The 27,807-nt window shown below is 40.2% G+C and overlaps 3 protein-coding genes across 5 annotated transcripts; all 3 read left to right on the forward strand.

The window, feature by feature from the left end:
• The first annotated feature begins 304 nt into the window (after window positions 1-304).
• gfi1b (growth factor independent 1B transcription repressor) lies at window positions 305-4,260 on the forward strand. Of its 3 annotated transcripts, none has more exons than XM_010893963.5 (7): window positions 305-562; window positions 1,156-1,271; window positions 1,882-2,073; window positions 2,245-2,474; window positions 2,618-2,794; window positions 2,990-3,155; window positions 3,576-4,260. In XM_010893963.5, exons 2-7 carry the CDS (start codon window positions 1,163-1,165, stop codon window positions 3,752-3,754), a joined length of 1,053 nt encoding a protein of 350 aa, XP_010892265.2. In that variant the 5' UTR covers window positions 305-562; window positions 1,156-1,162; the 3' UTR covers window positions 3,755-4,260.
• Window positions 4,261-14,444: 10,184 nt separating this feature from the next.
• Window positions 14,445-21,185, forward strand: gtf3c5 (general transcription factor IIIC, polypeptide 5). Its single transcript, XM_010893965.3, has 11 exons — window positions 14,445-14,823; window positions 15,980-16,178; window positions 16,331-16,529; window positions 17,995-18,190; window positions 18,554-18,658; window positions 19,260-19,374; window positions 19,495-19,575; window positions 19,686-19,771; window positions 19,877-19,959; window positions 20,442-20,584; window positions 21,007-21,185. Exons 1-11 carry the CDS (start codon window positions 14,578-14,580, stop codon window positions 21,138-21,140), a joined length of 1,587 nt encoding a protein of 528 aa, XP_010892267.1. The 5' UTR covers window positions 14,445-14,577; the 3' UTR covers window positions 21,141-21,185.
• An 82-nt stretch (window positions 21,186-21,267) lies between these two features.
• On the forward strand, window positions 21,268-26,837 carry cel.2 (carboxyl ester lipase, tandem duplicate 2). The gene is made up of 11 exons (XM_010893966.4): window positions 21,268-22,176; window positions 22,377-22,527; window positions 23,095-23,214; window positions 23,352-23,549; window positions 23,753-23,883; window positions 24,511-24,618; window positions 24,700-24,814; window positions 25,030-25,213; window positions 25,434-25,634; window positions 25,722-25,931; window positions 26,063-26,837. Exons 1-11 carry the CDS (start codon window positions 21,991-21,993, stop codon window positions 26,235-26,237), a joined length of 1,779 nt encoding a protein of 592 aa, XP_010892268.2. The 5' UTR covers window positions 21,268-21,990; the 3' UTR covers window positions 26,238-26,837.
• The last annotated feature ends 970 nt before the right edge of the window (window positions 26,838-27,807 follow it).

Consider the following 27,807-nt stretch of genomic DNA (forward strand, 5'->3'; position numbering starts at 1 on the left):
ATTTTAATTACACAACACAGAATATAGCGACGACTGCAAAAATCTTGTAAATCAATTATTGCGCGGTATAGGCTATACACAAACGACAGAAAACTATAAAATTTTATTTATTTTTGTTTCCCTGATGCACTCTCGTTTATATGCTGTAAACTATTATGTAATTGCTGAAATTACGGTTGTCAATTTGACCACCATTATATTTCTCTAAACACAGTATGCCCCGTTTTCAAATACATTTTTAACTGTTCCGGAACACGAAATGCATTTCTAACAGTTACATGAGCTGTCTGTGTAGGGCCTTTTGTTTTTGTACGCAAATTTCCAGCTGCGAGTTGGCTCTCTCATTGGTTGAAACCACAGTCAGATTCCTACACAAAATTATCAGATTGAAAATCAGGGAGGGGAGCAAAAGAAAGAGCGCAACGATGTTGTATTCTGACTTTTGAGAAAGGATTTTAGGAAATATTTCTTCGACAGATTGGAAACTGTTTTAACGCCGGGACAATAATTAGGCAGAATATAGCCTATACATTTCTCCACCATCCCGTCTTAATATCTAAAGGTAAGTTGCCTACAGCAGGTGCAAAATACAATATTTTCCCTGGCCTAATAGAATAGTTTGTATTGATGATTAGTTTTAAAACTATTTAAATAAACGAATATAGGCACTGAATTAATTAATCAAATTTATTGTACAATTACCCTGTCCTTCTCAGATATATTTTAAACAATTTTTGTCTGAGACCGAAAACTTTTCTGTCAGTTACAGCTGTCAGTTACAGCATGTTGTATTATATGGTACATATGTACTTAAATACGTATGTACTTAAGTACGGTACTTAAGTAGATCAGTCACATACTGTTTGATCATTCTCCATGAATTAAGAGCGTATTAATTTAAGTAATTTCCTGAAAATAACTACTAAATGGACAAATGTGAAAAATTTTTGAAATGTAAAATCGTTGCAGTATATTTACATTACATTTTTTAACAACAAATGATTATTAAACATAGCCTATAGCTGAATGAAAATGTCATGCATTTTAATAAATTGTGATAACTAACTAGGTCTGACATTATAACTTTAAGGTAAAAATTCCTAAAACATTATCAGTTGCCCATGATAATTTTCATAGTTACTCTTTTTCCATCAGTGTTGTCATGCCACGATCTTTTTTGGTGAAAAACAAAAGGTGCGCATCTTATAATGTGCACCGCTCTCACGAAGACCAAGAACCGAAGGAACCTGAATTAACAAGTAATTCCCCAGGTAAGAATGCGAAGTTCCTCATTGTGCCGTATGTTTACTTTTAAAATGTGTAATGACAAAAGTTATATAATTCGCCAGTTAATTCTGAGTTTATATTACATTGACCTAATCTCATGTTAACATTTCCCGGTGATTCATTGATATCGCTGCATCATAGACTTTAGAATGTTGTTTTATCAGAATTTATATAATGTACAGCAAAATAAATATATGCAGCCCATTTCGACTTGAGGAAAGTGAATACATAAATGATACATGAAGTTGCAGCACAGGACTACTGGATGAACTTTTCTAGATTGATTTTAAAGATCATGATAGAAAGTAATCCATATCTGAGATTATATGTAACATCTGTTACTAGAGAAGTAAAAGTATCATATAAAGCAATATGTTCTGACTGTTATTGATGATTGGATTTGTCATTGCCTTCACCTTCACTGAATTCCTTTAAGTCAATGGACCGATTCAAAATGTGCAGTTATCACAGAAGTAATGGAAATAAAAAATAATCATTATTCTGAAAACCTTTAGTCTAAGCTGTACATTTATGTACATTTTGACAGACAACATATTTTTACTTTAGGTTGACAATTCTGTTGTGAATTGACAGGGGTGACCTCGTCAGAACCACAGAGTCCAGAGTCCCCAGTCCGGCCTCAATCAGTGGGTGAGCCCTCTCGCCCTGATTCAGACCCCTATTCTTACATCCAACATGAGAAGGAGCTTGAACACCCAGCCGCCCCCAAGCCTGAGCCAGCGGGACACCCTGTTGCCCCGACTCCTCGCCCATACTACTTATCAGGTGAGGGACCCTCCAACTGGGCTGGAAGTTTCACGTAATATCTGATATATGATGTCCCACACACATTTTTAGGAATAGAATATAACATTATTGGTCCTAAATCGGACCACATACGATTCAGAACGTTTCTCATAGGAAGTATTTATTGATTCAATTCTCATCTATCCTCAGAGGGTCACATGGCAGAGTTCCCTCCATATTACAAGCACTCCTACAACTGGGACTCTGTACTTGCTCCCTATGACCTCCGCCAGATGGGCTTCCCCCCTTCCCTTTTGCAGCGTGCCAGCAGCCTGTATGGAGCTCACGTCAGCCACAGCCCTGAGCCCCAGCAACCTCTGGACTGCAGCACGCACTACTCCCCCATCTCCGACACCTATCACTGCATAACCTGTGACAAGGTACTCAGACATTAGTGGTGTCTCAGCTTTCTCCTAACACTGTGCCGCTTACAGCAAATGGGCCTAGGCAGACTTAGACACGCTGACAGTTAAAGAACTGCGACTAATAATCAGCATTTAATTTACTAATATGGTCTCCCTAGCCGTTCGACAACCCCCCCTGTCCTCCTCTACCACGGCAGGTGTTCTCAACCCCTCATGGGCTGGAAGTGCATGTCAGACGGTCCCACAGCGGGACCAGACCCTTCGGCTGCAGCATCTGCAGGAAAACGTTCGGTCACGCTGTTAGCCTGGAGCAGCACATGAACGTCCACTCACAGGTACCAACAATGCACGGGGTCCTGTTAGCGTGGGTGAAAGGACTAAGACAGCATCGCTGATGTGTTCTCTGGCATTGTGTACAAATTGCCTTTACGTTATACGTGTACTTCCATTGAATATTAGCCCAGGGTACTTTCACGGGAAAGATAATATTTGAGAGATGACATGTTAATGACACATTTCTTCAAACAAAGGAAAGGAGTTTTGAATGCAAGATGTGTGGAAAGACGTTCAAGCGCTCCTCTACTCTGTCCACTCATCTGCTCATCCACTCGGACACCAGACCGTACCCGTGTCAGTATTGTGGGAAGAGATTTCACCAAAAGTCGGACATGAAGAAACACACCTACATCCACACAGGTGATAAAAGAAGAGCATCCAAACAGCACTGAAGCATTTAACATCAACTTTAGAGATATTCCAACTGTAGTTCTTTGCTTTCTAGGTGCTTTTAACGTGAATCGTTTTCCATAGAAACTTAAACAAATGATTTGATTTGCATTTATGGTTTTTCTACCCGAGGCCTCTGTGCAGAATATGTCTGCAATTAATGTTTGACAAATCTGAACAATGGCAATTCTTTCCTCCCAGTCATTGCTACTGACTTGAGCTTTACAGCACGGAGGGCATAAAGTCATGTTGTCGGTTTTTTCGCCATAGATGGGAATGCAGCATTTAGCTGGTGTCTATGACGAGAGTGTCAATACAGGATGAAATGGCAACATTTGACTGTGATAGATTTGACACCGTTGAAACTGTTTTTCTGGATGTCTTTTTTAGGTGAGAAGCCCCACAAATGCCAGGTATGTGGCAAGGCGTTCAGCCAGAGCTCCAACCTCATCACACACAGCCGTAAACACACAGGCTTCAAGCCCTTTGGCTGTGAGATTTGTTCGAAGGGCTTCCAACGCAAGGTGGACCTCCGCAGACATCATGAGAGCCAGCATGGCTTGAAGTGAAGGATGGAGAAAATGTGCCCCAACAACAACATAGCAAAGAGAGAGAAGGACAGGGAGACCAGCATAATGTACTCTGTAGAGTAGTAAACATGGCACAAATCAGGACACAAAAATGGCCACTACAGGCATTAATCTGTGTTTACATAGTATTGGATCTTATAATGCTTTAGAAAAAGTCATCCAGAGCCGGGAGTTAACCAACAGAAATAAGACGACACAAATGATGAAGATACTTTATGATCTTTTCTGTACTTGCTTTCACTTAAAGAGAAACAACTGAAATTCAACTAAAATGCAGAGTTAATGGAAAAGACATTCAAGTCAAATGTGAAGAGAGATCTAGGTCTCAAAATGTTGTTGCATAATGTATTTAAGAAAACGCTTTATATGTTCACAAAGAGTGTGTGTATTATTCATATTTATACATTTATCGTATGTAAAATAAAAGTCAGTAATTGTGTATGGATGAAGACATTTTGTCCAAATAAAAGATGAGATTTTATTATAAACCTTTGCCATTGTTGTTCTCTGGATAAAACTCATACTCCACCCATAACCTACTTAACATAATCACACATTCATTCTCATGTGACTAATGGAAACATTCTGAAGACGAATACTGTCAAAAAGTATAATAGCAATATTACTAATAATTGGAATATAAAATATATCAAACCTTTTAATATATGTTATATATATATATATATATATATATATATATATATATATATATATATATATGTATAATATATAAAAAAGTTCAGATCAAAATAAGATTTTTTTTCCCCATAACACATTTTTATAAAAACAATCTCAAATAATGAACATTAAAACCATTGTGTTAGCATAGGAAGATGTAAAGGCACATAGTAAACATCCTTTTTTGTGCCTAGTCCTTGTGCAACCGTTTCCCCATAAGGCAGGTTGCATGTGACAGTATAAACTGGCGTTGTAACAGCCCTCTGCAAAGCTCAGCTCATTTTGCCTGGGGCTGACATCTCTAGTATGAGATAGAGATAGACTTCATTCAAATTTATACCTGGAACACCATGCAAATCTCAAGTCCACAGCATTCTCAAATGTCACACAGCCAGAGGAACAGACTGCCCATGTGGGCCAACATGTCCAACTAAGACAGGAGAGGGAGAACACATTAAAAGCTTGCGGTTGCCACATTCCTTCCATAAACACATTCACTATGTGCACACACCTCATGTATAATGCAGTTTATTTTACACCTGGAAGAAAGGTCTACACATTTGGCTGAATTGTTTGTCACGCTCACTGTCTTCACGTGGGAAAGAGATCTTTCCCTCTGTGTTATGTGGATGTAATGTACAGGCAGACAGACAGACTGACAGACAGACAGACAGACAGAGGAACAGAGACAGACAGACAAAGGAGGACAGGGCTCTAACACCCTGCACCCAAACTGCACCACACCCATATATTCTGCTGGATTTGCTTTGACAAACACATCACGCTTCTCATGAAAACACAACACCTTCCTCAAACACCACATCCAGTTAGGCCATGAAAGCTGTAACACGCAAATCAGATCATTGATTAGTTAAATCTTTCTTAAACTAGATAAATAGCCGCCCAAGTATAACAACAGTATAGCTTAAATCAGGTTTTGCATTGGTCCCCAAATGGTTGATTTCGAAAATATCTCTCAGAAGTCCCAATGGATACAACCATGCCAATAGATTATAGATAGCTGTTTTTTTTTTATAATAGATTTAAACCTGAGTTTAATCATCACCCACAGACGGGAATTATCAGAAATTATATTTCAGTTGGTGAAGAATACTGTTTAAAACGAGTAGGTAACACTTCATTTCGAGAGTCTAGGATCTAGGCAAGCAGATGCTAATAAACAGAATGTTTGGGACTTTCAAAATACAATTCACAAATCCTATAGATCCAGACAAGGTTGTAACAGCGTTTCAGGGTTGTTACATAAATCAGTGTCTTGTAGGGGAATGAAACCAACTGCAGGTCCACTGTCTAGTACAGTTGGTAAACAAATCTGTGGTGCCATGCAAATGGCAACCAGGCAACATGTCCGTTGTGCTCAGGGGGAACAGTTAGGGCTGCATCCTGGTGTAATGATACAGAGCAAATCAAAATCATGCACAGGTAGCCAATGGCAGAGAGGAGCAGGAAGGGCGGGCCTAAACAAACAGGACATGGGTCCTGCATTGGAGGGGTGGGGCTCAGACTGTAGCCTGGGGGAAAACAGGGGAAATTTGGGGACCAGGTACGCCAGAGTTGCAGTTCCCTTTTCAACATTCCCATACAGGTGTGTGTCTGCATGTGTACCTTTTTCAAAAGTATTACAACAAAACACAGGCTTTTAAAAACGACATAATACTAAATAGTATGACTTTTTTCCTCTGGTACTTTTGTTTGGGATTCTCTCTTTCTCTCTCTCTCTTTATCTGTTTTCATTTGCATCTCATGTGCCCTGAGGCATGATTGTATCCTAATAGTTTATAGTACAAAACCACAAGTTTCTCTGGAACTACAGTGTTTAACTGTCCACCCTAAGTAAAGGAAAAATATATAATTACCACAGGTAGAAAAAAAAATCTTCAGCTAAATTATAATCAAGGACTTTTCACTCATTTGAACCTCCTCCAAAAAAAAAAAAAAGCCAAAATGGTCAAATGTTACCAGGTAATGAAACTAAATCTAAAACGAACAAAACAAACGGTTATCTCTTTATTGTTGAATCTCTAATAAGTGTAAAGATCCATGACTGTTGCTGTGCCAGCCAGGTCAAGGAGGGATCACATACAAGAAGCCTCCTCAACAATGACAACACGACGCTAACAGAAAACAAGAAGAAAACTAAATCTGTAACACGTAAGAAAATCATAGCGCACACATCTGCACTCATTCTCAAACCTAACCACACCAAGCTTACCAACACACACATACACACCACATACACACATCATGTAGGTACAGATTAGGACAGAAGAATAAATTTGTCTTGCAAATCAGTATGCAAAATAGCCCTAGCCTGTGTTCTGGGACAGGGGTGGAAAGGGAAGGGAATGTCAGCTCGAGGCGGAAGGCTCAGGGAGGCATGTTGAACGGTAGATACTGTTCCTCGCATGGGCCGGTGCATCTTAAGAAACACAACACCAAAATCATCGGAATTCCAATCTTTTATTTATTTTATTTTTTTACTGTTCACTGTGATAAAACCTTACACTACGCATTTATTTAGTTTCAGACACATTTCTCACAGCAATTGATTAAAAATAGGTTTACCTTGAGAAATTACGGATGTAATGATTTAATTCAAACACAATGTAACAATATCTTTTTAGCTCTTTTCACAACTGCCTAATCCAATTGCAAATATCCAATGCATGTTTTAAAATGACTAATTTAATGTATGCTAAATTAATGGAAATTACAGTAAAACACAAATTTTTACATCAGGTATTATACTTGCACTACCCATATGAATTGATTTTGACACTTTTATCCTATTTTTTATCTGAGGTGTATTTGTAAAATACATCTTTGACAGTCGCTGCTGCCAAATAAAAATGTTACATTTATATATTACAGCACTGATATGCTGCAATCAGATAAAACAGATTAAAAAAAAGTACGAGACACAATGCTTAGTAGGCACTAGTTTGTTTCAATCCTGTCTTGAGACTTTCCCTATAGCTTGTCAGAGACAAATGCACCCTTTTGGCCCAGAGAATCCAGGCCTAATGGAGGGTGTTGTGCTCACTGGGATGGCAGGAATGGATCTTCGACCTGTGCTACAGTTATGCATTGTATTATACTGTATTATACTGTACTGTGCTGTATCTGATTTCTATTGCTTTTGTGAATTTAAAAATTCCAAAGCTGGTCAGACTTTGCAGAATCCACAATAATTCTGTCCTCTCCCAATTCATGTGTTAACAACCAGTTGATTAAATAGCAGGTGGCTCAGCGGTGAGGAGCATGGGTCTGTCACCAAAACCTTGACCAAGGCACCTCACTCCAAATACTCCTGAAGGTTACTCTGGATAACTGGAACATGCTGGAGTACCGTACATTACAATACAACTGATGACCATTCAAATTGACTAAACATTTTACTGATATCCTATCCACAGCCTTTGGCCAGAATAACCGCAATAAAGAACTTCTTAGATGATTGGATTCAACTTTATTTTCAGTGAGCTGGGCGGTTTTCACCACCCGTTGCAGGGCCTTCCGGTTGGTAAAAGAGCAAACGTTAGACCACACAGTGGTGCAGTAAGTCAGAATACTCTCGAATGTGCAGCGGTAAAAGTTCACAAGGATCTTGGAGGACAGGCGCGATTTCTTCAGCCTCCTCAAAAGGTATAGGCACTGCTGCGCCTTTTTGACCAGGGCTGAGTTGTTGAAGGTCCAGGAGAGATCCTTGGAGATGTGAACATCCAGGAATTTGAAGCTGGACATGCTCCACCTCAGTACCATCAATGAGAACTGGGGCGTGATTGCAGCCTTTAGACTTTCTGTAATCTACAATGAGCTCCTTGGTTTTCTTTGCCTTGAGGGTCAGGTTGTTGTCAGCGCACTTTACCTCCCCCCTGTTGGCTGACTCATCATTGTCACTTTTAACACCTACCACTGTGGTGTCATCTGCAAACTTGGTGTTGGAACTGTGTACAGGAACGCAGTCATGGGTGAAGAGGGAGTACATGAGGGGCTCAGCACACAGCCTTGTGGAACACCAGTAGTCAGATTAGACAACTTCTTGAAGAACTTCTTATTGCCATGGATGAGCTTCCTACACCTCTGCACTCGTAGTTTGGCCCACTCTTCTTTTGCAAACTTTTTCTCCATGTTTGATGTAAGGTGTAGTCATTTTAGATGTATTTCACAATCATTTATGCAAAAACCCCAAAGTAAAGCTAAAACATAAATACCACTGGCTCAACAAAAAATCTTCAGCTAAATCAATATGATGATGAGTTGCCAAGTCTAGTGAAATAATCACTTAAAACCTGTCCAAGCAGCATAGATTGTAGCACAAATGTTTATTTCTTCAGCAAAAAACAATTGACACATTTATTGTGATACAGCCCTTGAAATATAAGAATAGTGCTGGCCACAGAGCAATAAAATATCTGTGCTGGCAATTGATTAATATTTATTATATAACAATGCCCAGCATAGTTCTTTGTAAAAAACATTTAATATTTTTTTTTGTAGGAGCAAATTATGTCTGTCAATTCAGACTCGGAAATGATATTGTGCAAGATATGTTTAAGTCCCTGCTAGATTATGGTGATATACTATAAATGCATGTCTCAGCTTCAGTACTCAGATCTCTGGATTCAGGCTATCATTAGGATTAGCTTTTTATCACTGGTGCAAATTTTTGCACCCCACTGTTTGTATACTGTAGTTGGTTGGGAGTCCCTGACCTCTAAAAGGGCCAGAGATTAATGTTTTCATATTTGGCTGTCTTGCAAAAATGTAGAGACTATCTAACCATGAAAATAGGTTTGAAGAACAGCAGTTGCCAAACACTCTCAACATTACTTAGCACTGAAGATAAGGCATGCTTATTCAGAACTGGGTAAAACTGCTTTACAATATTTTGTCCCAAACTTGTACAAGAAAAGTGCTGGCCAGTGTGTTGTAAAAGGACAGTGCTGGTCAGTGATCTGTCAAAGGACAGTGCTGGTCAGTGAGCTGTAAAAGGACAGTGCTGGTCAGTGTGCAATAAAAGGACAGTGCTGGTCAGTGTGCTGTAAAAGGACAGTGCTGGTCAGTGTGCTGTAAAAGGACAGTGCTGGTCAGTGAGCTGTAAAAGAACAGTGCTAATCAGCAAGCTGTAAAAGGACAGTGCTGGTCAGTGAGCTGTAAAAGGACAGTGATGTCCTTTCAGGCTTACTCAGCTGCCTCCTCTGCCAGCATGCAGTTCTCGCTTCTCAGACCATTTCCTCCCTCCCAACAGCTCAGATACTCAGCATGAGCAGGTTTATAGTGAAATATCCCTTTAACAGTAGTACCTCCATTCTCTACATCTCCACAGTTCTGTAAAATAATAATTGAAATTTGACTGGTATATAGTGCATCTACAGAACTGCCTCACTGTAACAACTCCCAATGGATTCATGCCAATCTGTTCTTCCATGAACTACAAAGATGTCAGGTGGGTCAACTACTCATTCTAGCTCAGTGATCTTTTGCAGCAGCTAGAATGAGTTGAGATTAGGAAATCTTTGCTGGTGAAGCCTTCCCTCTCTCTGGATAAACCTGGTCAATTTGCATCGCCAATGGGGCTTCCCAGCTGGTCTTCAGTTATCAGAACAGTCAACACTCAAACTGTAGTGTTCAGCTTGGTGATACAAAATACCAACTTTCAAAGCCTTCAAGGCCTTGACAGCTGCAATGAGAAAGGCAATTAACAAACACCTTTTATTGTATGAACATGCAATGTGAAATATGTATTTTCAAGTATTTATATAACAAGTAATTCTATATGAAACTGATTAAGACTAATGAAAAAATGAAGGTGTTGTGAAATTGTGTTTAGAGATTTGAACTGCCTTTTGTTTTTGTACTGTACTGCAGCTGTGAAAATGTGTGGCATAATGTATGTACAGTGGGATGTATGTTGTTACAGTATTTGTTCTACAGATCTTGTCATTAAATAATGATGGTAGCATGAATTCATCATCATCATTGTAACAGCACATTAAAATACTGCTGTAATTGATGTATATAAAAGAGCTGTATGATAAGTAATAGTACACTACTAAGAGGAAGGGGATCATACCAAAAATGATTGGAGAATTGCATTGTGAAAAGCAATACATTTATGTACATAGGTACAGTACAATTTAAAGTGAATGGCTAACCTTTGACTGGTACTGTACATTAATGTGATATATATAACGCTGGACTGTTCTGAAGTGAGCAGCAATGAGTCTATACCCTATTTAAAACCTGTGGAGAGTTCTGTACACAGTATTTGAAGAGAGCCCTTTAAACCTCGGGAAAACTTGTTCAGTTCGCAAAAGAAGAATGGGCCAATCTTCCATTACAGAGGTGAAGGAACCTCATGCATGGCTATGAGAAGTTTTTTATTGCGATTATTTTGGCCAAAGCTGTGCCACCAAATATTGAGTATAGGATATCAGTAATTCTTTCAATGTCATTTTTCTGCTTATTTTCTCATTTTAAATAATATATAGTGTTCTGAATCAAAAAGAAAGGTTATGTAATATTGTGTGAAATAAAGAATTGTAGAGACCAAATACTTTTATTTATTTTTTAGAAGAGATGTGAGTTATGTGAAGAAAGTGTAATGGTGCTAATGCTTTTGGCTGTGACTGTAATTAAGTTCCTCTCCCAGTGAAGCACAGAGTGTGTATCATCCATGTTTGTGACATAAGAGCTAGATGCTGGATGGTTGGAGATGTACAAAGGGAGTGGTGTTAGAAGGCCAAGCCTAGTACACACAGATTACTGAAGAAGAGAAGATAAAGGACAATCATTATTTAAATCCAGGGAGGGGTTTGGCTATTTGTTTCTGTAAAGCATCAAAACGGAAGCCATGCACTTTTCAGATCCCAGAAAGGAGGAAGAGGAAAAGCTGAAGAAATTCGTACTTAATCTACTTTTGTAGATTATATACATATTTAAAATCTTCCTTTGGCAAAATGATATTGGTCTATTAAATATTTGTTTAGCCTTTAAACTGAAGGAGAAGCCAAAGACAACTATCAGCAACTTTCTTCCTTTTGCTTGGACACAGGAAGTGGGTCTGTGATCACATGAGAGTGGTGGGAGGTGATACCACTTGATTGGCAGTTGGCAGGGGGAAGAGTGCGGTGGGTCAGAAAGACAATAATGGCAGCAGCTATCCAAGCCACAGTTCTGAGGCCACATCCACATGTGGCTTTGTCTCTCTAACTGCCACACAATCAGCTGCGAGACTTGGGTTTTGGAATTAACATGATGCCTTAATAAGATAGAGAAGAAGCGTGGGGGGGGGGGGTTAAATGCAGTGAGACGGAACAGGGAACAAGAAAATAGTGAAAATGACAAAGATGGAAAAGGAGTGAAAGAGGTGGAAAGGGAGAGGGTGAAATCTGAGGCCATGCAGCCAGCACGCGAGTCAACTTGTGTTGCATGTCCGATTGTCTTATCATGGTGGACCCACACCGCAACAGTCGGAATATGCTCGGGCCACGACAGGGAGGAGTCAACAGGCCGTTCCCAGAGATAGCACCCAACGGAGGCGTAATCTGGAAGACCCAGGGTTTCCCAGTACGCACCCAGAGGCAGACATAAGCTTCCAGTATGTGTGTCACTCCACACCACACACTGTCACTCCCAGCATGCCCTCTTCCGCTGCCTCGTCTTCTTCCGTGAAGCACAAACTCTTAATCTGGCTCTTCTCTAGAATAACGTGACACCAGTGTTCCTACTCAAACAGCTGTCACATATCTAAGTTGTCTACATTCCAAGGGGTGGTGGGAAATGTAGTTATTTGTAACATTCAGTGTGTGACACCACTATAGAGTGGGTCTATAGGGGTGAAACTGAATGTGTAGTAGTCTGTAAGAAGGACAGCAGTCATTAAGGCTTCAAAAACAAAATGTCTTAAGTCATGTGATGTTTGCTTATTACTTCCCTTTAGGTAGTGGGGGTTGAATAAAATAAACAAAAAGTATATAATTAAATAAAACCTTGCTTTGTTTCAGGCCTTTACTAAATATTTAGAAACAACTTGCATTGTTGACGTACTATAATGCCATAATGTAATTTTACTACATTGAATCAGATTGTAGCAATCTTGGGTGGATGTTAGTGTATATTGTATTATTAGTATGTAGTCCACATCACTTGGGGGAGGAGTGTAGAGGACATGATATAAACACACAAACCACTGTTTGAGAGACTCCAACAACTAGGCCAGATCCCCTCCTTTTACAAACACATGGGAACCTGATCTCAAAGTAGAGTTTTGCATAAGTCAACTTTAGAACTTTGATACAAATGGCATACCACTGTAAATTGGCAAGAGAAGAAATGAAGAATGGAAAATGACAGCTGGTTTTATCAATCTGAGACGATATACAGATACATCACGTCTTTATGTGACAGAAGACAAAAACCTACAGTTAGGTGGACAAATGCCTGTAATCCTGGCCAGTGATCAGAAGACCTTGATATGCATTATTGACCCTCCTTTCTCCTCCACCGCTGATCCTTTGTTGTTGTTGATAATCTAAGGAACCATAGTTATCACAGGACATTTGTTGGAAGAGTAAAGATGGCTAGAGAACTCAACCTGTTTAAGGATAGACACTGCCGTAAACGGGTCTTCTGGGATAAGATTGCTATGGGTTGAGAGTAATCAGCCATTAATCAAAATACTGGAGTAGTGACATTTGTTTAAAGTCCATTCGGAACAATCTCTTTATCTTCACTCTTCTGAGACTAGGAAACCAATAAGTGGATGGGTTGATGTTATTTTGTTAACAGACTAGTAGCCTACTCCTCAATCAGGATGTGTGTATTCTCTCCTCCACAAATGTGAGATTTTCCAGAAATCCTTTGAATTAACTTTTCGCTGTGCTGTAGAAGAAAAGTATACACACGCTACTAAAAAGTTTTGTACAACTAACTTAAATGTGTTTTTTTTAAACAATGTTTTCTCATCCAAATGTTTCTTATCCAAAGTAGATGTTTCCTACATTTTCATACTTGCCACTCAAAGGAATCAAACCCCCTCGTTTAATTGGATGCTGTGGCTGGTAAATGACGCTGTGGTTTGTAAACACCTCCATCTAGTGGTTACAATAAATGAATGACAAAATAATTGGTTCAGGACTGAAGTACTGCAGGTGGCAGCAAATCACCAAAATAAGAGGGCGCATAATGTCCAACAGAAAATAAAAATAAAAATTATATTTGATCACTTCATTGATCTATAAAGCATTCAATATCAAAACATGCCAGTGGTCACACCTGTGACATTAATAACAGATGTTGACTATAATCGTATGTGAAGTGTGTGTGTGTGTGTAGCATTGTTATACGCATGTTCGCGTTATCAAAGAGTAGGTAGTAAACAGTTACAACAGCATGTAAACAACCTCCGCCTTCTGACCTCCTTAGAATAGCAGTTAACTCAATTAACTCAAAGTCAACAGACAGTGTATGACAGTATATTGTAGTTAATACTGAGAGGGCTGATTGTCCTAGTTTACTGTCTTTACTGATCTTGTTTTCCTGGAGTTGCTTTCCTAAAACATGATATGCTGGCATAGATGTGTAAATATGAGATCCTTGAAGGATTTTAAAGCAAGGTTCACATCTAACTCAAGTTGAACTGAGTTACTCAAATGATTTGTATATTCTAAATAGAGACTATGATCTAGTCTCATTCTGTACAGCCTCGTTTTACTTCATTTGTATATAATTTCAATTTGCGTCCAAGCAATGAAATATGTATTTGTTTTTAAATTAACAACTAGGTTTTATAAGGATAAAATGAATGATATGCACACATTAAACATGCTTTTGATAAGCCTACAGAACTTATTGATTAATAAGTTAATAAATAATAATTACTTTTTTTAAATCCTGGTCTAATCACGTTCACAACTACCAGTCCGGAACTATAAACACCTCAAATAGTTCCCAGTCGGAGGTTTATAATAGTCGGAATGTTTTTTTTCGGAAAAAAGTGTACGTTATCTGTAAGTTATGTTGCTAGCGAATTAGCCAACCTTCGACTATCTAAATAACATATTAAACTTAACCTGTAATAGTTATTTCCCTAAGGTAAGATGGATGCATCAGCGTTGGACGATTTGAATTTAACAATGAAAGAGTTAACCAGCATGCCCCAGTCAGACTCGGGCAGTGCCGCTGCTGTTGACGTTGAAGCTACCACTGGCAGTGGTGTGTCTGGGAGCTCGGCGACAATTTCTCTATCATTAGACAATAAACTAGTCTGTGTGGAATATCCAGCGATTATTTCCAATGTGGACAAGATGATGGAAACTGTTGGGGGTATACAAGGGGTGTCCAAGGTGAGCCAGCATATAAAAAAAATATAAAAAAATCCACGTACAAATATCAAGGCATTAGATCCTTATCATACATCCTTTATGATCAGTTGCATATGTAAAGGACAGACAAAAAAAGAAAGGCTTGGGCTTTTCATGTAAACTATATTATTCTATTATCTTAAAGAGTTTCAATGCAGTTTTACCTTCCATCACCTTAAGGGCTTTTATGTAAGAAATAAACTCATTGAGAAATACACAAAACTTAAAGTTTACCTTCATATACTAGATTTGTGTATATATACTGTATCAAGAATAAGAATGCTATTAATCTATTATCTTTAGTAGATGAGCCAGCATGTAAAATTAGCCATTTTCATATACAGGTGCATCTCAAAAAATGTAATATTGTGGAAATGTGACAAAAGGTGACACCTTCATATATTCTGGATTCATTACACATTAAGTGAAACATTTTATGTCTTTTTTGTTTCAATTGTTATAATTTATGATTACGGCTTACAGCTCATGGAGATAAATCCAGTATCTCAGAAAATATATTATATTACAATTAATTGTAAATTAATTGTCTTAGACCATTTCTCATTGTAACCTATATTATTTATATAATATAAAGCAGTAAGTCTTAATTATAATGTATGTTTCTCATTCAAACCTGGGGATTAAAACCATCCATGCTGATTGGCTAAAAGTGCTTGGTGCTTTATCTAGGCACTCATATTGTTTTGCCTCTGAACAGCTCTTACTCTGGATATATACCACACCACTTCCTGCCTAGTTGTCTACTTATATTCTGATCCAGACAAAGGAACTGAACACACCAATGAGCCTTTTCTGATGATCCAGCTGTTATCAGTTATATAGGAAGCAATTTATCAGACACTCTCATTCGGAGCGACATAACTAGTGAAATAATTAGCGTAAAAATATAAACATATCTTTTTTTAATAATTTATCCTGTCCCTTTGTGGGAATGAAAGCCAACACCATGGAGTTGCAAGCACCATGCTCTTCCAAGTACCATCTAAACTATATGGGAGCTCGCACTAACATTACCTACCGCTGCAGCTAATGTTAATTGAGTAGATGGCCAATTATTTAGTCAAGGTAGCTACGGTTTGATTAACCAAACTCATCAGGGAGGGGTGTTTCTCTACAGGCATATGGTGACCCCAGCAGGCGGTTGGAGCTCCGCTTTCGTCCCCGGGACCCGTTCTGCCACCCTGTTTGTGGAAACCGTTACCCCTCCACCAACCTGCTGCTATGTGTGAAGAAGAGGGTGCGCAAATGCAACCCAGAGGAAGCCCAAATCGACATGAAAATCCTGGGGGTGATTGGGACGACATATAAATTCCAAGGTTCCACTTCTTAAACCCTGAACACTAGCGTGTCTGTATTCACATCACTGTGTGATCCTTCACCGTTGTCTTGCTGCTGTGATCTGTGCTGTTGGCTCGTCATTTTGTCGTGGCTGTTGATGTTCTGCACGCTGTATCGTTTTTGGCTGCAGGGATGGCCGACTTCCAGTACCTCGCAGTGCATTCGGCCAAGGACGGTTCGCAAACATCTCTTTATGACAAGATCATCTTGCGTAAACCAGAGAATAATGAGTTCTTTGAGCAGCGTGTGCCCCTCTTCCTCCCTCCACCCATCTTCTCTCGCCTGGACACGGCTGTGGACTACTACTACCGGCCGGAGATCCAACACAAGTGAGCAGTGGGAGACGCACATCACTACACAGCACTGAACAAAGAAGCACTACGAGCCGTGCCAATGCGTGTCGCTCTATAAAATGTATCGGCAAGATTACATAAGATCTCCAACAACAACTTTACACAAGCTGTCATTCAAATAGGTGTCGGTGGACAAATATTAGTCAAGGCTTTTGTAGAACTATGTGATTAAGTGTGGTTGTAGTTCTTGATTTGGACTATTCAGGCTATGCTTACATTGGGTCAGTGATTTTATGGTTCGGTTGTTAAGTTGGGTCAGTAATTATGATGTTCTGGAGATAAGTTGGGTCAGTGATTTTATGGTTCTGTTGTTAAGTTGGGTCAGTGATTTTATGGTTCTGTTGTTAAGTTGGGTCAGTGATTTATGGTTCTGTTGTTAAGTTGGGTCAGTGATTTTGATGTTCTGGAGTTAAGTTGGGTCAGTGATTTTATGGTTCTATTGTTAAGTTGGGTCAGTAATTTTGATGTTCTGGAGTTAAGTTGGGTCAGTGATTTTGATATTCTGGAGTTAAGTTGGGTCAGTGATTTTGATGTTCTGGAGTTAAGTTGGGTCAGTGATTTTGATGTTCTGGAGAAGTTGGGTCAGTGATTTTATGGTTCTGTTGTTAAGTTGGGTCAGTGATTTTATGGTTCTGTTGTTAAGTTGGGTCAGTGATTTTGATGTTCTGGAGTTAAGTTGGGTCAGTGATTTTATGGTTCTGTTGTTAAGTTGGGTCAGTGATTTTATGGTTCTGTTGTTAAGTTGGGTCAGTGATTTTATGGTTCTGTTGTTAAGTTGGGTCAGTGATTTTGATGTTCTGGAGTTAAGTTGGGTCAGTGATTTTGATGTTCTGGAGTTAAGTTGGGTCAGTGATTTTGATGTTCTGGAGTTAAGTTGGGTCAGTGATTTTGATGTCCTGGAGTTAAGTTGGGTCAGTGATTTTGATGTCCTGGAGTTAAGTTGGGTCAGTGATTTTGATGTCCTGGAGTTAAGTTGGGTCAGTGATTTTGATGTCCTGGAGTTAAGTTGGGTCAGTGATTTTGATGTTCTGGAGTTAAGTTGGGTCAGTGATTTTATGGTTCTGTTGTTAAGTTGGGTCAGTGATTTTGATGTTCTGGAGTTAAATTGGATCAGTGATTTTGATGTTCTGGAGTTAAATTTGGTCAGTGATTTTGAGATTCTGGAGTTAAATTGGGACAGTGATTGTATGGTTGTATGCATATGGTAAATTAGTTCCATTGATTCCACAGTCAAAATGTACTTTATTGTTAACATTTAAAATGAATGAATCAAAATGTCCATGATTGAAAAAATGCCATGAACCAGGTATGAAGAGGCAGGGATTTGCCCAAGAGTTTAAGTTTTGATGTGTTTAACCGCATTCCCTGTGACAAAAGTCTGCGTTTTTCTCCTGGGTTATTGAGATTTTCTAATCTTTGTGGTCTTGCGCCTTCTGTTCAGAGAAGGCTATTGTCCCCCAACAGTCTCCAGGGATAACCTGATTGGTTTGAGTCGGGCCCGTCGGCCTCACAACGCCATTTTTATCAACTTTGATGACCAGAACATTCCCAACGAACCCCTGGAGGCTGCCAAGGTCAACTGGAAAAGAGTGTGTGTTCATGCCAGTGACACAAAAGCAGAGGAACAAATGAAGAAGGTCAGTATATTATTAATAATAATAGGAAGGTGCTTGTATTTTTCCTGTTTCACATGTTGGTGTTTTATACATGTTTTATACATTTTTGGATACTCTCCTTGAGAAACACTGGAGCGATAGGGGTTAACTGCCTTGCTCAAATGTTAACAGATTTGTCACTGTTTGTTTACTGTCACAAAGCTTTTAACTTCTACCTCTTGACAACACACTGTGTGCCTGGCTTTGGAGGTTGTCACTTTTACTTTACTCAAGTAACTGTTAAGAATGAACTGTTCATGCGACTCTGCAGTTTGTGCTTTTTCCTAATGCTCTTCCAAGACCCAAGCATGTACTTGCTATCTTTTCCTAACCCACTCTGTGTAGATGTTTGAGAGCCGGCCCATCTGGTCCGGGAACGCGGTCAAGGCCAACCTGGACATCCACCCTGACAAGCTGAAGTTGTTGCTTCCTGTCGTGGCCTACTACATGGTGAGAGGATCTGGATGAGCCAATAGAAAAGACGACAGGAAACACGCCTATATTTCTGCTGCCTCACAGTCGCCAGAAATTCATTCACCAGGGTGCCATTGATTCAGCTGCCTCCAGGACATGTACATTACATTAGTTTGAATCACCTCTGTCTTTTACCACAGTTTTTTTTACCACAAGCATGAAAATGTCCCAATGAATCTTGAAACAAATATAATCCATCACATTTTACTTCTTTTTTAGCTTTTCTCTTAACAACATGAAGATATTACCATTTTCGAAATGGTAAAATGCATGATTCCATTTTCACTCCCCTTTGCCCCAAGATGAATAGTTTTGACCACTAATGTAACAGGCCAATTTGATTTCCTTGCTGCAAACGCAGTTTACACATTTTCAAGCATTCTATCTGTCTCAGAGAGACCAGCCTGGAGCACCACAGCATGCAAAACTAACTCCCCAAACGGATCAATACAGACTGTCCATATTCCCGGAGTGTATTCTCTACATTTCCCTGGCAGATTCTCTGCTGCTTTGGGGAGAGAGATCACAAACCATCAGTCATGTCAGCTCCGTCTCAACCTGATGCTTTTTTCTCTAGGTGACAGGGCCCTGGAGGAGCCTCTGGGTACGGTTTGGCTACGATCCCCGCAAGACACCAGAGGCCAAGAAATTCCAAGTGCTGGACTTTAGAATCCGCTGCAGCTCCAAGCATGGTGAGGAGTGGGGGCTTGGCGGAGTTTGGCTTTAAAGCTAATTTTGAGTGACATTATCTCATTGCATCCAACAGCCTTTGTCAAAATAGTCCTCATGTTGTTGTTTCCCCCTGTCTTTAGGGTATACTAGCAATGACATGCCAGTGAAAGCCAAGAGGAGCACATTCAACTATACCCTGCCAATTACACTCAACAAAACAGGCAGGAAACTGGGGTGTGGGTTGGCGTGGGTGAATGTGTGTGTTGAGAGTTCCTGATCTGACAATACCTGTGATTTGTTTTGCTCATTCCCTTGTGTTTTTTTTCTCCAGTTCCCCAGGCTACTAATGTGACAGATTTAGCCCCAGAGGGCCCTAATCCTGGACGGAGCGCAAATATAACCAAGTACCAGCTCAAGGTACCGGACTAAAGATTTTCCTGAAATATACTCACACACACTGCATGTTGTACCTCCAAGAATAATTACCCAGTAATAAGACCCCTCTACTTCCTGTGTATCCAGGAGTCGTCTTACGTGTTCCGAGAAGGAACCCTGCCACCTCACAGACAGATGTTCTACCAGCTCTGTGATCTGGATGTGGAGAGGTACAGCCTGATCAAACATGTTATACTGTGTTCTAACATGGTATAATCCAGTTCATGGGATTGGCTCAAATGTGATCTTATGGGACCCAGTTAAATGACACCAAGAAAGTCTGAGTAGCATCGTTGCTTTATTAGAGGGAGTGGTTAGTTGCCATGCTACAATTGTTTGTTTTTCCACTTGTTTTTCCGCTTGTGGATTTACCTCCCTCCCTGATGAGTTAGACTAAATTGTCACATATTTCTAAACTTCAGAATACAATGATTTAGTAATAATTTCAGATATTGACAGTAAAGGTATTCCTAATGTCCATACCTAACAATAATCTTGTATGGATTTAATTTTGGGCATATAAATATAAATGTCTTTAGAAGACAAATGTCTTCGGCCCGGTCTTGTGTAGAATTTATCCATGAGGTACAGCAGTGTCAAAGATCTCCAACTTTTGTCTGTGTTTAATTTTCTGTCCCTGCTCGTGGTTCAGCATAAGGAATGTATTTGGTCGGAACGACGGTCAGGAGGAGAAGTGTGACGAGAGGGATGGCTGGTGTCTGTCCCGCACTGCTGATGACCTCAGAGACATCATGTCCTCCATGATTAAGCAGATAATTCGCAACAAAAGGCCAGGTAAGACCTATCTATAACAATGACTTTGCTCTTTCCTGTGAACGAACTGGCCTGGAGTCAAACTACAGAGTTGGCCAGATACCACTTGATGGGGAGTAGCTATAAAAAACACATGCTTCTGAATGACAATTTAACAAAAGAGGTGCAATACATAGTTTTTCAGTCCAATTTTTATTGTTATTTAAACTTAGATGCCATGTATCAAATAAAAAAATACATTTCCAGAATGTACATGAGTTGGATATATTTTTCTTTGTCTTGAATGGCAGTTCTTATTGCATTTCATCCGTCTGGAATGCATAGACTAGGGGATATCACCATACTTCTTCTGCCTGATGTGAAGAATTTGTCAAACATGAATCATATTGTGTTCCCAGTCAGCATTTGAATACAGACACTGGACTGTATATCTTTGTTTTCAGAGAGTTCGGTTACAAGACCCAAGGCCCCAGAGAGTGGACAGGATGATGAGGACGAAGAAGAGGATGAAGATGAGTTTCATCCCTCAGAAGGGAGTGACAATGAGATGGAGACAGAGATGCTGGATTATATGTAAGAATGGACACTTGCAAATGAATGTAAATAAATGTGTTTAAAGTGATGCTTCGGTCTCCTTTTCGAATTCATTTGTAATTAGATTTTAATTTAATACTGAGGGTGAGGGTTCCCTCAAGCAAGAGGAAAGGCCAATGTGCTTTACTACATTTATGCTATGCATAATGCAAGGTGATTTGTCAAGCAATTGACAGTCACCTGCAGTTGTACTAATTGCTGGTTAGTTGCCATGCCAACGTTTCCAGAGTTCTGGGCCTACGGGCCTAATGTTTCCATAGTTCTGGGCCTAATGTTTCCGTAGTTCTGGGCCTTATGATTCCGGAGTTCTGGGCCTAATGTTTCCATAGTTCTGGGCCTAATGATTCCGGAGTTCTGGAGTGGCTTTTCAGTATTAGAGGGTGTATTTCCATACTGAACCGCTGCCCAATTTTTTAAAACCTTGGTTTATTTTAAGTAACATGTCTTATTTTCCTCTTGATGAGACACCAATGTAAAGTTATGTACAATGCATTTTGTGACTGATTGAAATAAGACCTATTCTGTAATAACATTATGGATTACTTTCAGATAAATACCATTTTGTGCTGATATTGATTGGAAAATACTGTCATAACATGCCAAAATCTCTTATCAATAAGCTAACAGTTGGTGATCATATCTGTGTGCGTATACTCCTAACCAATGGGAATAGTGACTTGGAAACACACCTCCAACCCACCTCCAGAAATAGCGCCTGATATCTACCTCTGTCACTGTAGAAACAACAGCCCAAACTCAGGGTCACATACCTGTACTACCATTCACCAGGATTGCTTTAATGTTTGCATATTCTCTTGAGACCTAATTAGTCTATGAATTATATTGAGCTGCAAAAAGAGTTAAATGCTATTGGCCGTGTTATTGCATACTGCGGAAATGGGAGGAGTCTACTGTGGTATAAAAGGCCTGCTTCCAGGTCTCTCTGGGCTAGCATAATGAAGATGCTGGGGATTTTGGTTGCTGTTGCTCTGTTTATGGGACCAGCCTCAGCCGCCACTGTAAGTCTTAGTTTATTTGTTTTTTATCATTCGATTGTTACTACAATCAAAGACGTATACATTGGTTTAGTGAAGTGTTTCCAAAAATGCTTTTATTAATGTCTGTGATCAGCATAATTGCCGCATCAAAAAAAGTCACTTCACACGTGCATGTATTACTGAGTGTGTGATGAGTTTGTATCTGCCCCTGGGGTGTATAGCTTGGAGTGGTGTATACTGAGGGAGGCATGGTGGAAGGGAATAACATCAATACTGATGGACTATTTCGCACCATGGACGTCTTCAGAGGCATCCCCTTCGCTGACAAGCCCGGAAAGTTTGAGAAGCCCAAGCGTCACCCTGGCTGGGATGGTGGGTGTCGAAAACCAAACGTATCCAATGTTTATCCGTTCAGCAAGGAATAGCATGTAACTTACAAAGCAGAGCAGTAACACTAAAGTAGGTTGTAAAATAAATATTGGATCATATCAGACAAAGTGCATAGGAATCTATTTCTATTAACTTGTCCCAAATACTGGTACTGATATAAGATTTAATATCATCTGAAAGTCACTCAAACATGTTGAGATTTATTGGTAATCTTGGTACCATTATTGGTTTGTGTTCCACAAATCCCAATATTATTTTAAAACTGGTGAATAATGACATGATTGGCTATTAAAAAAAAAAGTGATGATTGATGATTTGAACATGATTCCTGAAAAATGCTAAGGGGTTCAAGGACGTGAATGGATTTTCTACCACATATCCTAAAATATACATTTAGAAAAAAATTACAGGGGAAAAATACAAAGCATGGATTCCTCATTCATAAACTGCTTACAGGGTAAGGAGACATGTTATTTTGTTATACAGGTGAACTCTTTCCTCAACTAACACTAGCTTGGGTTATTGACGCCATGTCCTGTCGCCTTCCAGGTGTTCTCAAAGCCACTGAATTCAAACCGAGGTGCATGCAGGTGACCTTGCTCCAAAATGACGTCCGAGGCCAAGAGGACTGCCTTTACCTGAACATCTGGGTCCCTCAGGGCCGTAGTGGTATGTCACGGGTACCTGTTTCTTACACCCACACCTGTCAGCTGAGCAGGTCATCAGCTAATAAACCTTTGACTGTCATTCTACTGTGTTCTGTGCAAACAAATACATGGATCGAAACATTTCCCTTCTCTTGCTAGTGTCCACTGGTCTGCCAGTAATGGTTTGGATCTATGGAGGTGGTTTCCTGGTTGGAGGCTCGAGTGGCGCCAACTTTCTCAATAACTATCTGTACGATGGGGAGGAGATCGCCAACCGGGGCAAAGTTATTGTGGTGACACTGAATTACCGTGTGGGCACCCTGGGCTTCCTCAGCTCTGGAGATGTTAGTGGACCTGGTAGGTTTCAACTAAGGCATTTCCTCAGATGCTGGGGTTATGTTTATGTTTCCTTCATGCGAATAATTTTACCATATGATAACGCAGTTCAAGGATACTGTGTTTAGGTAACTTGTCTTCATCAACTGGCTTGCCGTTTCTTACAGTCACTTGATCAGAAATGTTAGCCGCTCTGTGGCTCATGGAGCTTTCTTTCATGTCAGGTAACTATGGTTTGTGGGACCAACATGCTGCCATTGCCTGGGTGCATAGGAACATCCGTGCCTTCGGAGGAGACCCGAACAACATCACCGTGTTCGGGGAGTCTGCTGGCGCTGCTAGCGTCAGTTTCCAGGTGTGGGACTGTGAAGAGGATTGACCGTTTTAATGCTAAGCCATTACCATAGGTTTTCTCTAGTTGCAATATAACACGTGTCATTAAAATAGCATGGTTTATTTATTAAGTGTATTGTAAGTGTATGTAATTTGTAGGGATACTGTTGTATCTGTGACATTAGTTGGTATGGAGCTGATAAACTGATGCAGAAAAACTCATCCATGCTTTTGTTACTTCTAGACTAGATTACTGAAATGCACTACTTTCCGGTTACCCTGACAAATCAATGAATAAACTTCATTTAGTGCTGCACATGGCTGCTAGAATCCTGAATCATAACTAGAACAAAAAAATTTAATTAAATAAAAACACAGCGTTTGTAAGCGTGAAACCGTTAACTCCTGCTATGGTAGTGAGCAAACATAGGAATTAACCTTTTGCTTGGGACCTCCGTCAGGGGAAGGTGGATATGATTCACAGGACCATGACTTAGAAGGCCCACTGATTGTAATAATGTCAATGTCGTCTATAAGTGAGGGGGCCCAGGCATATATCTTTTCAGGAGGCATAGTATTCTTGGCAACAGCCCTGACCTCTGTGCATACGATGTAGTAATTTAAGTTTGACTGTACATTACCTCCACAGACGCTGTCTCCCCATAACAAAGGGCTGATTCGCAGGGCCATCTCCCAGAGTGGCGTTGCTCTCTGCCCCTGGGGTGTCAACAAGAATCCCCGTGCCTTTGCAGAGATGGTATGCGCACTTCTGTAAAAATAGGAATGTGGACTGATAGAGAGGGATGTTGGCTTCAAGGGATTCCTCATCCTCCTTCAGGTCGCTGAGAAGGTGGGCTGCCCCAAGGATGATCAGATGATGACCTGCCTAAAACTCACTGATGCTAGGGATCTCACCCTGGCTGGCACCCTGCAACTCAACGGTTCCCCCTCCAGTGAGTACTCACTCAGGTTGATGATAACACACTGTGGAACTCTGAGAGCTATAGCCTTTGAGAGGAAGTGACTAGCATGCATTAATGTCTGTAATGGTCACTGTATACAGATGAGCATTAGCCAGATGCTCATACACTGTACATTCTAAGCCCACTTTTTACCCAGGAATTCTACAGATACCTTTAAACAGTCTATCTCTGCCTGCCTCCTCCAGCCCCCATAGTGGACAACCTTGCCCTCTCGCCTGTGATCGATGGGGACTTCCTACCCGATCACCCGGGCAAACTGTTCCACAACGCAGCTGATATCGACTACCTTGCAGGGATCAACAGCATGGACGCCCACCTCTTCGCTGGCATGGATGTCCCCGACATCAACGGGGTCATTTCCGTTCCTGTGTAGGTGGCCATGCTCTGGTTACCTGGGAAAATGAGGAGACACTGTCCGGTGTTGGACATGTGCATAATGTAGCTTAAATAGAACGGCATATGTTCCCCTCAAAGCATTTCACAGAATCAACTGAGTATAAGAATCAAACTGATCAAATAAATAATAGGGTTATAATGTTGGGCATGTCCCCCAGTTGACTTGGTCATGTTTCTTGGCTTTAATCTGCAGGTCGGACGTGAAACTGCTCCTGGGTGCTTTGACCAAGAAGGGTGAGAATGTTACCAACAGCGCTTTGGCCGAGTACTCAGCAGACTGGGGAACCAAGCCCAGCCAGGAGACTATCAAGAAGACCGTGGTGGCCATCGAGACCGACTACATCTTCCTGGTTCCAACCCAAGTCTCCCTGTACCTACACGCCTCCAATGCCCAGTGAGTCTACTGCGCTGAGATTGTTGCTCCTCCCTTACTCCCCACCCCCATCTAACCACTCCCCCTCTCGCCCCCGCTCTCCACAAGGTCTGCTCAGACATACTCCTACGTGTTCTCTGAGCCCAGTCGCTTGGCCGGGGCCGTCAAGCCCTACCCCAGCTGGATGGAGGCCGACCACGCCGCCGACCTGCAGTATGTGTTCGGCAAGCCCTTCACCACGCCACTGGCATACTGGCCCAGGCACCGAGACGTCTCTAAATACTTTATCGCCTACTGGACCAACTTCGCCAGGACCGGGTAAGGAAGAGCTGCAGTTCAGTCTTCTTACACATTACTAACATTGTGTGTGTGTGTGTGTGTGTGTGGGGGGGTGTACTGACGTCAAGAAACCTAAGAGAAATCTAATGTCCACACCATGCCTACCACAGAGATCCCAACCAAGGAGAGTCCAAGGTGCCCGTGACCTGGCCTGCATACACCCTGTCTGGGCAGAAGTATCTGGAGATAAACTCTAAAATGAATAAGAACTACGTCCATGAGAAGATGAGGGTGCGCTTTGTTAACTGGTGGTCAAACATCTTGCCCAGCCTGCCCTCTGAATGATGTCATTTCCCCTGAGTATGGATGCATCTTAACATTATCACAGCACATTCGTAGTGACACAGATTGGTCTGGTCATGCCACAAATGTATCACAATATATATTTCTGATTGTTTCTGATTTCTCAGACAAGGCTACTTGATGATCCTTTTTACAGTTCACCAGTAACATTTTCAAAAATTATCATAAATGAACTTCATGAACTCTACTAATTAAAATATTTTTTCAAGGCAGATGTTGAAAGAAATTTGAATATTGGGGTGAACCTATTCTTCCAAGCTCAGAATTCAAAATTCAAAGTGGAGTTTTTCTTCTCTAGTGTTTTATTTTTTTTATGCCAGCAGAGATCACGGATGCTTTACTGGAGAAATCAAATGTATTTCAATCAGCGAATATGGGTACACAGTTGTTGGGATGAAGTAGCAGTTAAAACACCAGCCTATAAATTGAGCAACTCAGAACCAATATGGTTGATTTTAGGGCCAACAGACATTGAAATTCAATAAAATGTTTTTGTAATTGAATTCAATTACAATTGGGACTTGTATGTCCCAATAATTTCATCTTTACAAATTCAATATGTATATGTTCATGTTCAATATGCTAGATATTGCATTTATTGTGTATTATGTTTACAAACTATAATTAATAATTTTACACCAAGTCAAATAAGTTGGCTACCAGAAATATTATATGAAGAGTTCATATTATACCTCAATAAACCTGATGTTTACGATACCATTGTACCACCACTGTCCAACGAAACATTTCAAAGGGTCTGTCACACTTTAACTTCTTGCTTATTAGTAGAATACAGGATAACAGGTAGCTTGCTACCTAACTTGCTTGAAAAGATAAACAAATTGCTCACTATTCTGTTGCTTCTTCAAAATCAGGCTTCTTATGAAGGTATGCCAGTAATAATTTACATTTACATATAAGAAATTTAGGAGACGTTCTCATCTAGAGCTTCTTACAGTACTTAGTGCAGTTATATCCACATTGTATCCAAACTGTATTTTAATGAACAATTTATACTTGTTACACAAACAACCATGAAAAACATACCTGCTCAAAAGTACAACCCAAAAATGGTTAATTGAAGAACCATTTAAAAAGATGTCCTTTTCGAAGGGTTCTTGGAAGAACTTATAGGGGTTCCCCCACAGGTTAAATCTGGAGAACCCCTAAAGGACCATCCAAGAAAGAAGGGTTTACAACTAAAATGACCAGCCATCAAAGCCAAAAAACTAACTGAAATTATTGCCACCAACGGGGCTTTCATAAGTTTGCATATCCTGGCAAAAATTGTGAAGTTTTGGCATTGGTTTTGAAAATATGACTGATCACGCAAAAAAAAGTATTTTATTTAAGGATCATATGAAGCCATTTATTATCACAGTTGTTTGGCTCCTTTTTAAATCATAAGGATAACAGAAATGGCCCTGATCAAAAGTTTACATACCCTTGAATGTTTGGCCTTTTACAGACACATAAGGTGACACACACAGGTGAAAATGTCCCACACTTGTGGCTTTTTAAATTGCAATTACTGTCTGTGTATAAATAGTTA

The sequence above is a fragment of the Esox lucius genome, chromosome 14 (assembly GCF_011004845.1).
Source record: "Esox lucius isolate fEsoLuc1 chromosome 14, fEsoLuc1.pri, whole genome shotgun sequence".
In the NCBI taxonomy this organism is placed as follows: domain Eukaryota; kingdom Metazoa; phylum Chordata; class Actinopteri; order Esociformes; family Esocidae; genus Esox; species Esox lucius.

Coding starts and splice junctions, on each gene's coding strand:
- gfi1b (XM_010893963.5), top strand. CDS start 1,163: ATGCCACGATCTTTTTTGGTGAAAAACAAAAGGTGCGCATCTTATAAT. Junction 1,272..1,881: donor ATTAACAAGTAATTCCCCAG/GTAAGAATGCGA, acceptor GTGAATTGACAG/GGGTGACCTCGTCAGAACCA. Junction 3,156..3,575: donor ACACACCTACATCCACACAG/GTGATAAAAGAA, acceptor TGTCTTTTTTAG/GTGAGAAGCCCCACAAATGC.
- gtf3c5 (XM_010893965.3), top strand. CDS start 14,578: ATGGATGCATCAGCGTTGGACGATTTGAATTTAACAATGAAAGAGTTA. Junction 19,576..19,685: donor AATTACACTCAACAAAACAG/GCAGGAAACTGG, acceptor TTTTTTCTCCAG/TTCCCCAGGCTACTAATGTG. Junction 19,772..19,876: donor TAACCAAGTACCAGCTCAAG/GTACCGGACTAA, acceptor CTGTGTATCCAG/GAGTCGTCTTACGTGTTCCG.
- cel.2 (XM_010893966.4), top strand. CDS start 21,991: ATGAATTATATTGAGCTGCAAAAAGAGTTAAATGCTATTGGCCGTGTT. Junction 23,550..23,752: donor TGGAGATGTTAGTGGACCTG/GTAGGTTTCAAC, acceptor CTTTCATGTCAG/GTAACTATGGTTTGTGGGAC. Junction 25,214..25,433: donor GGGGTCATTTCCGTTCCTGT/GTAGGTGGCCAT, acceptor TTTAATCTGCAG/GTCGGACGTGAAACTGCTCC.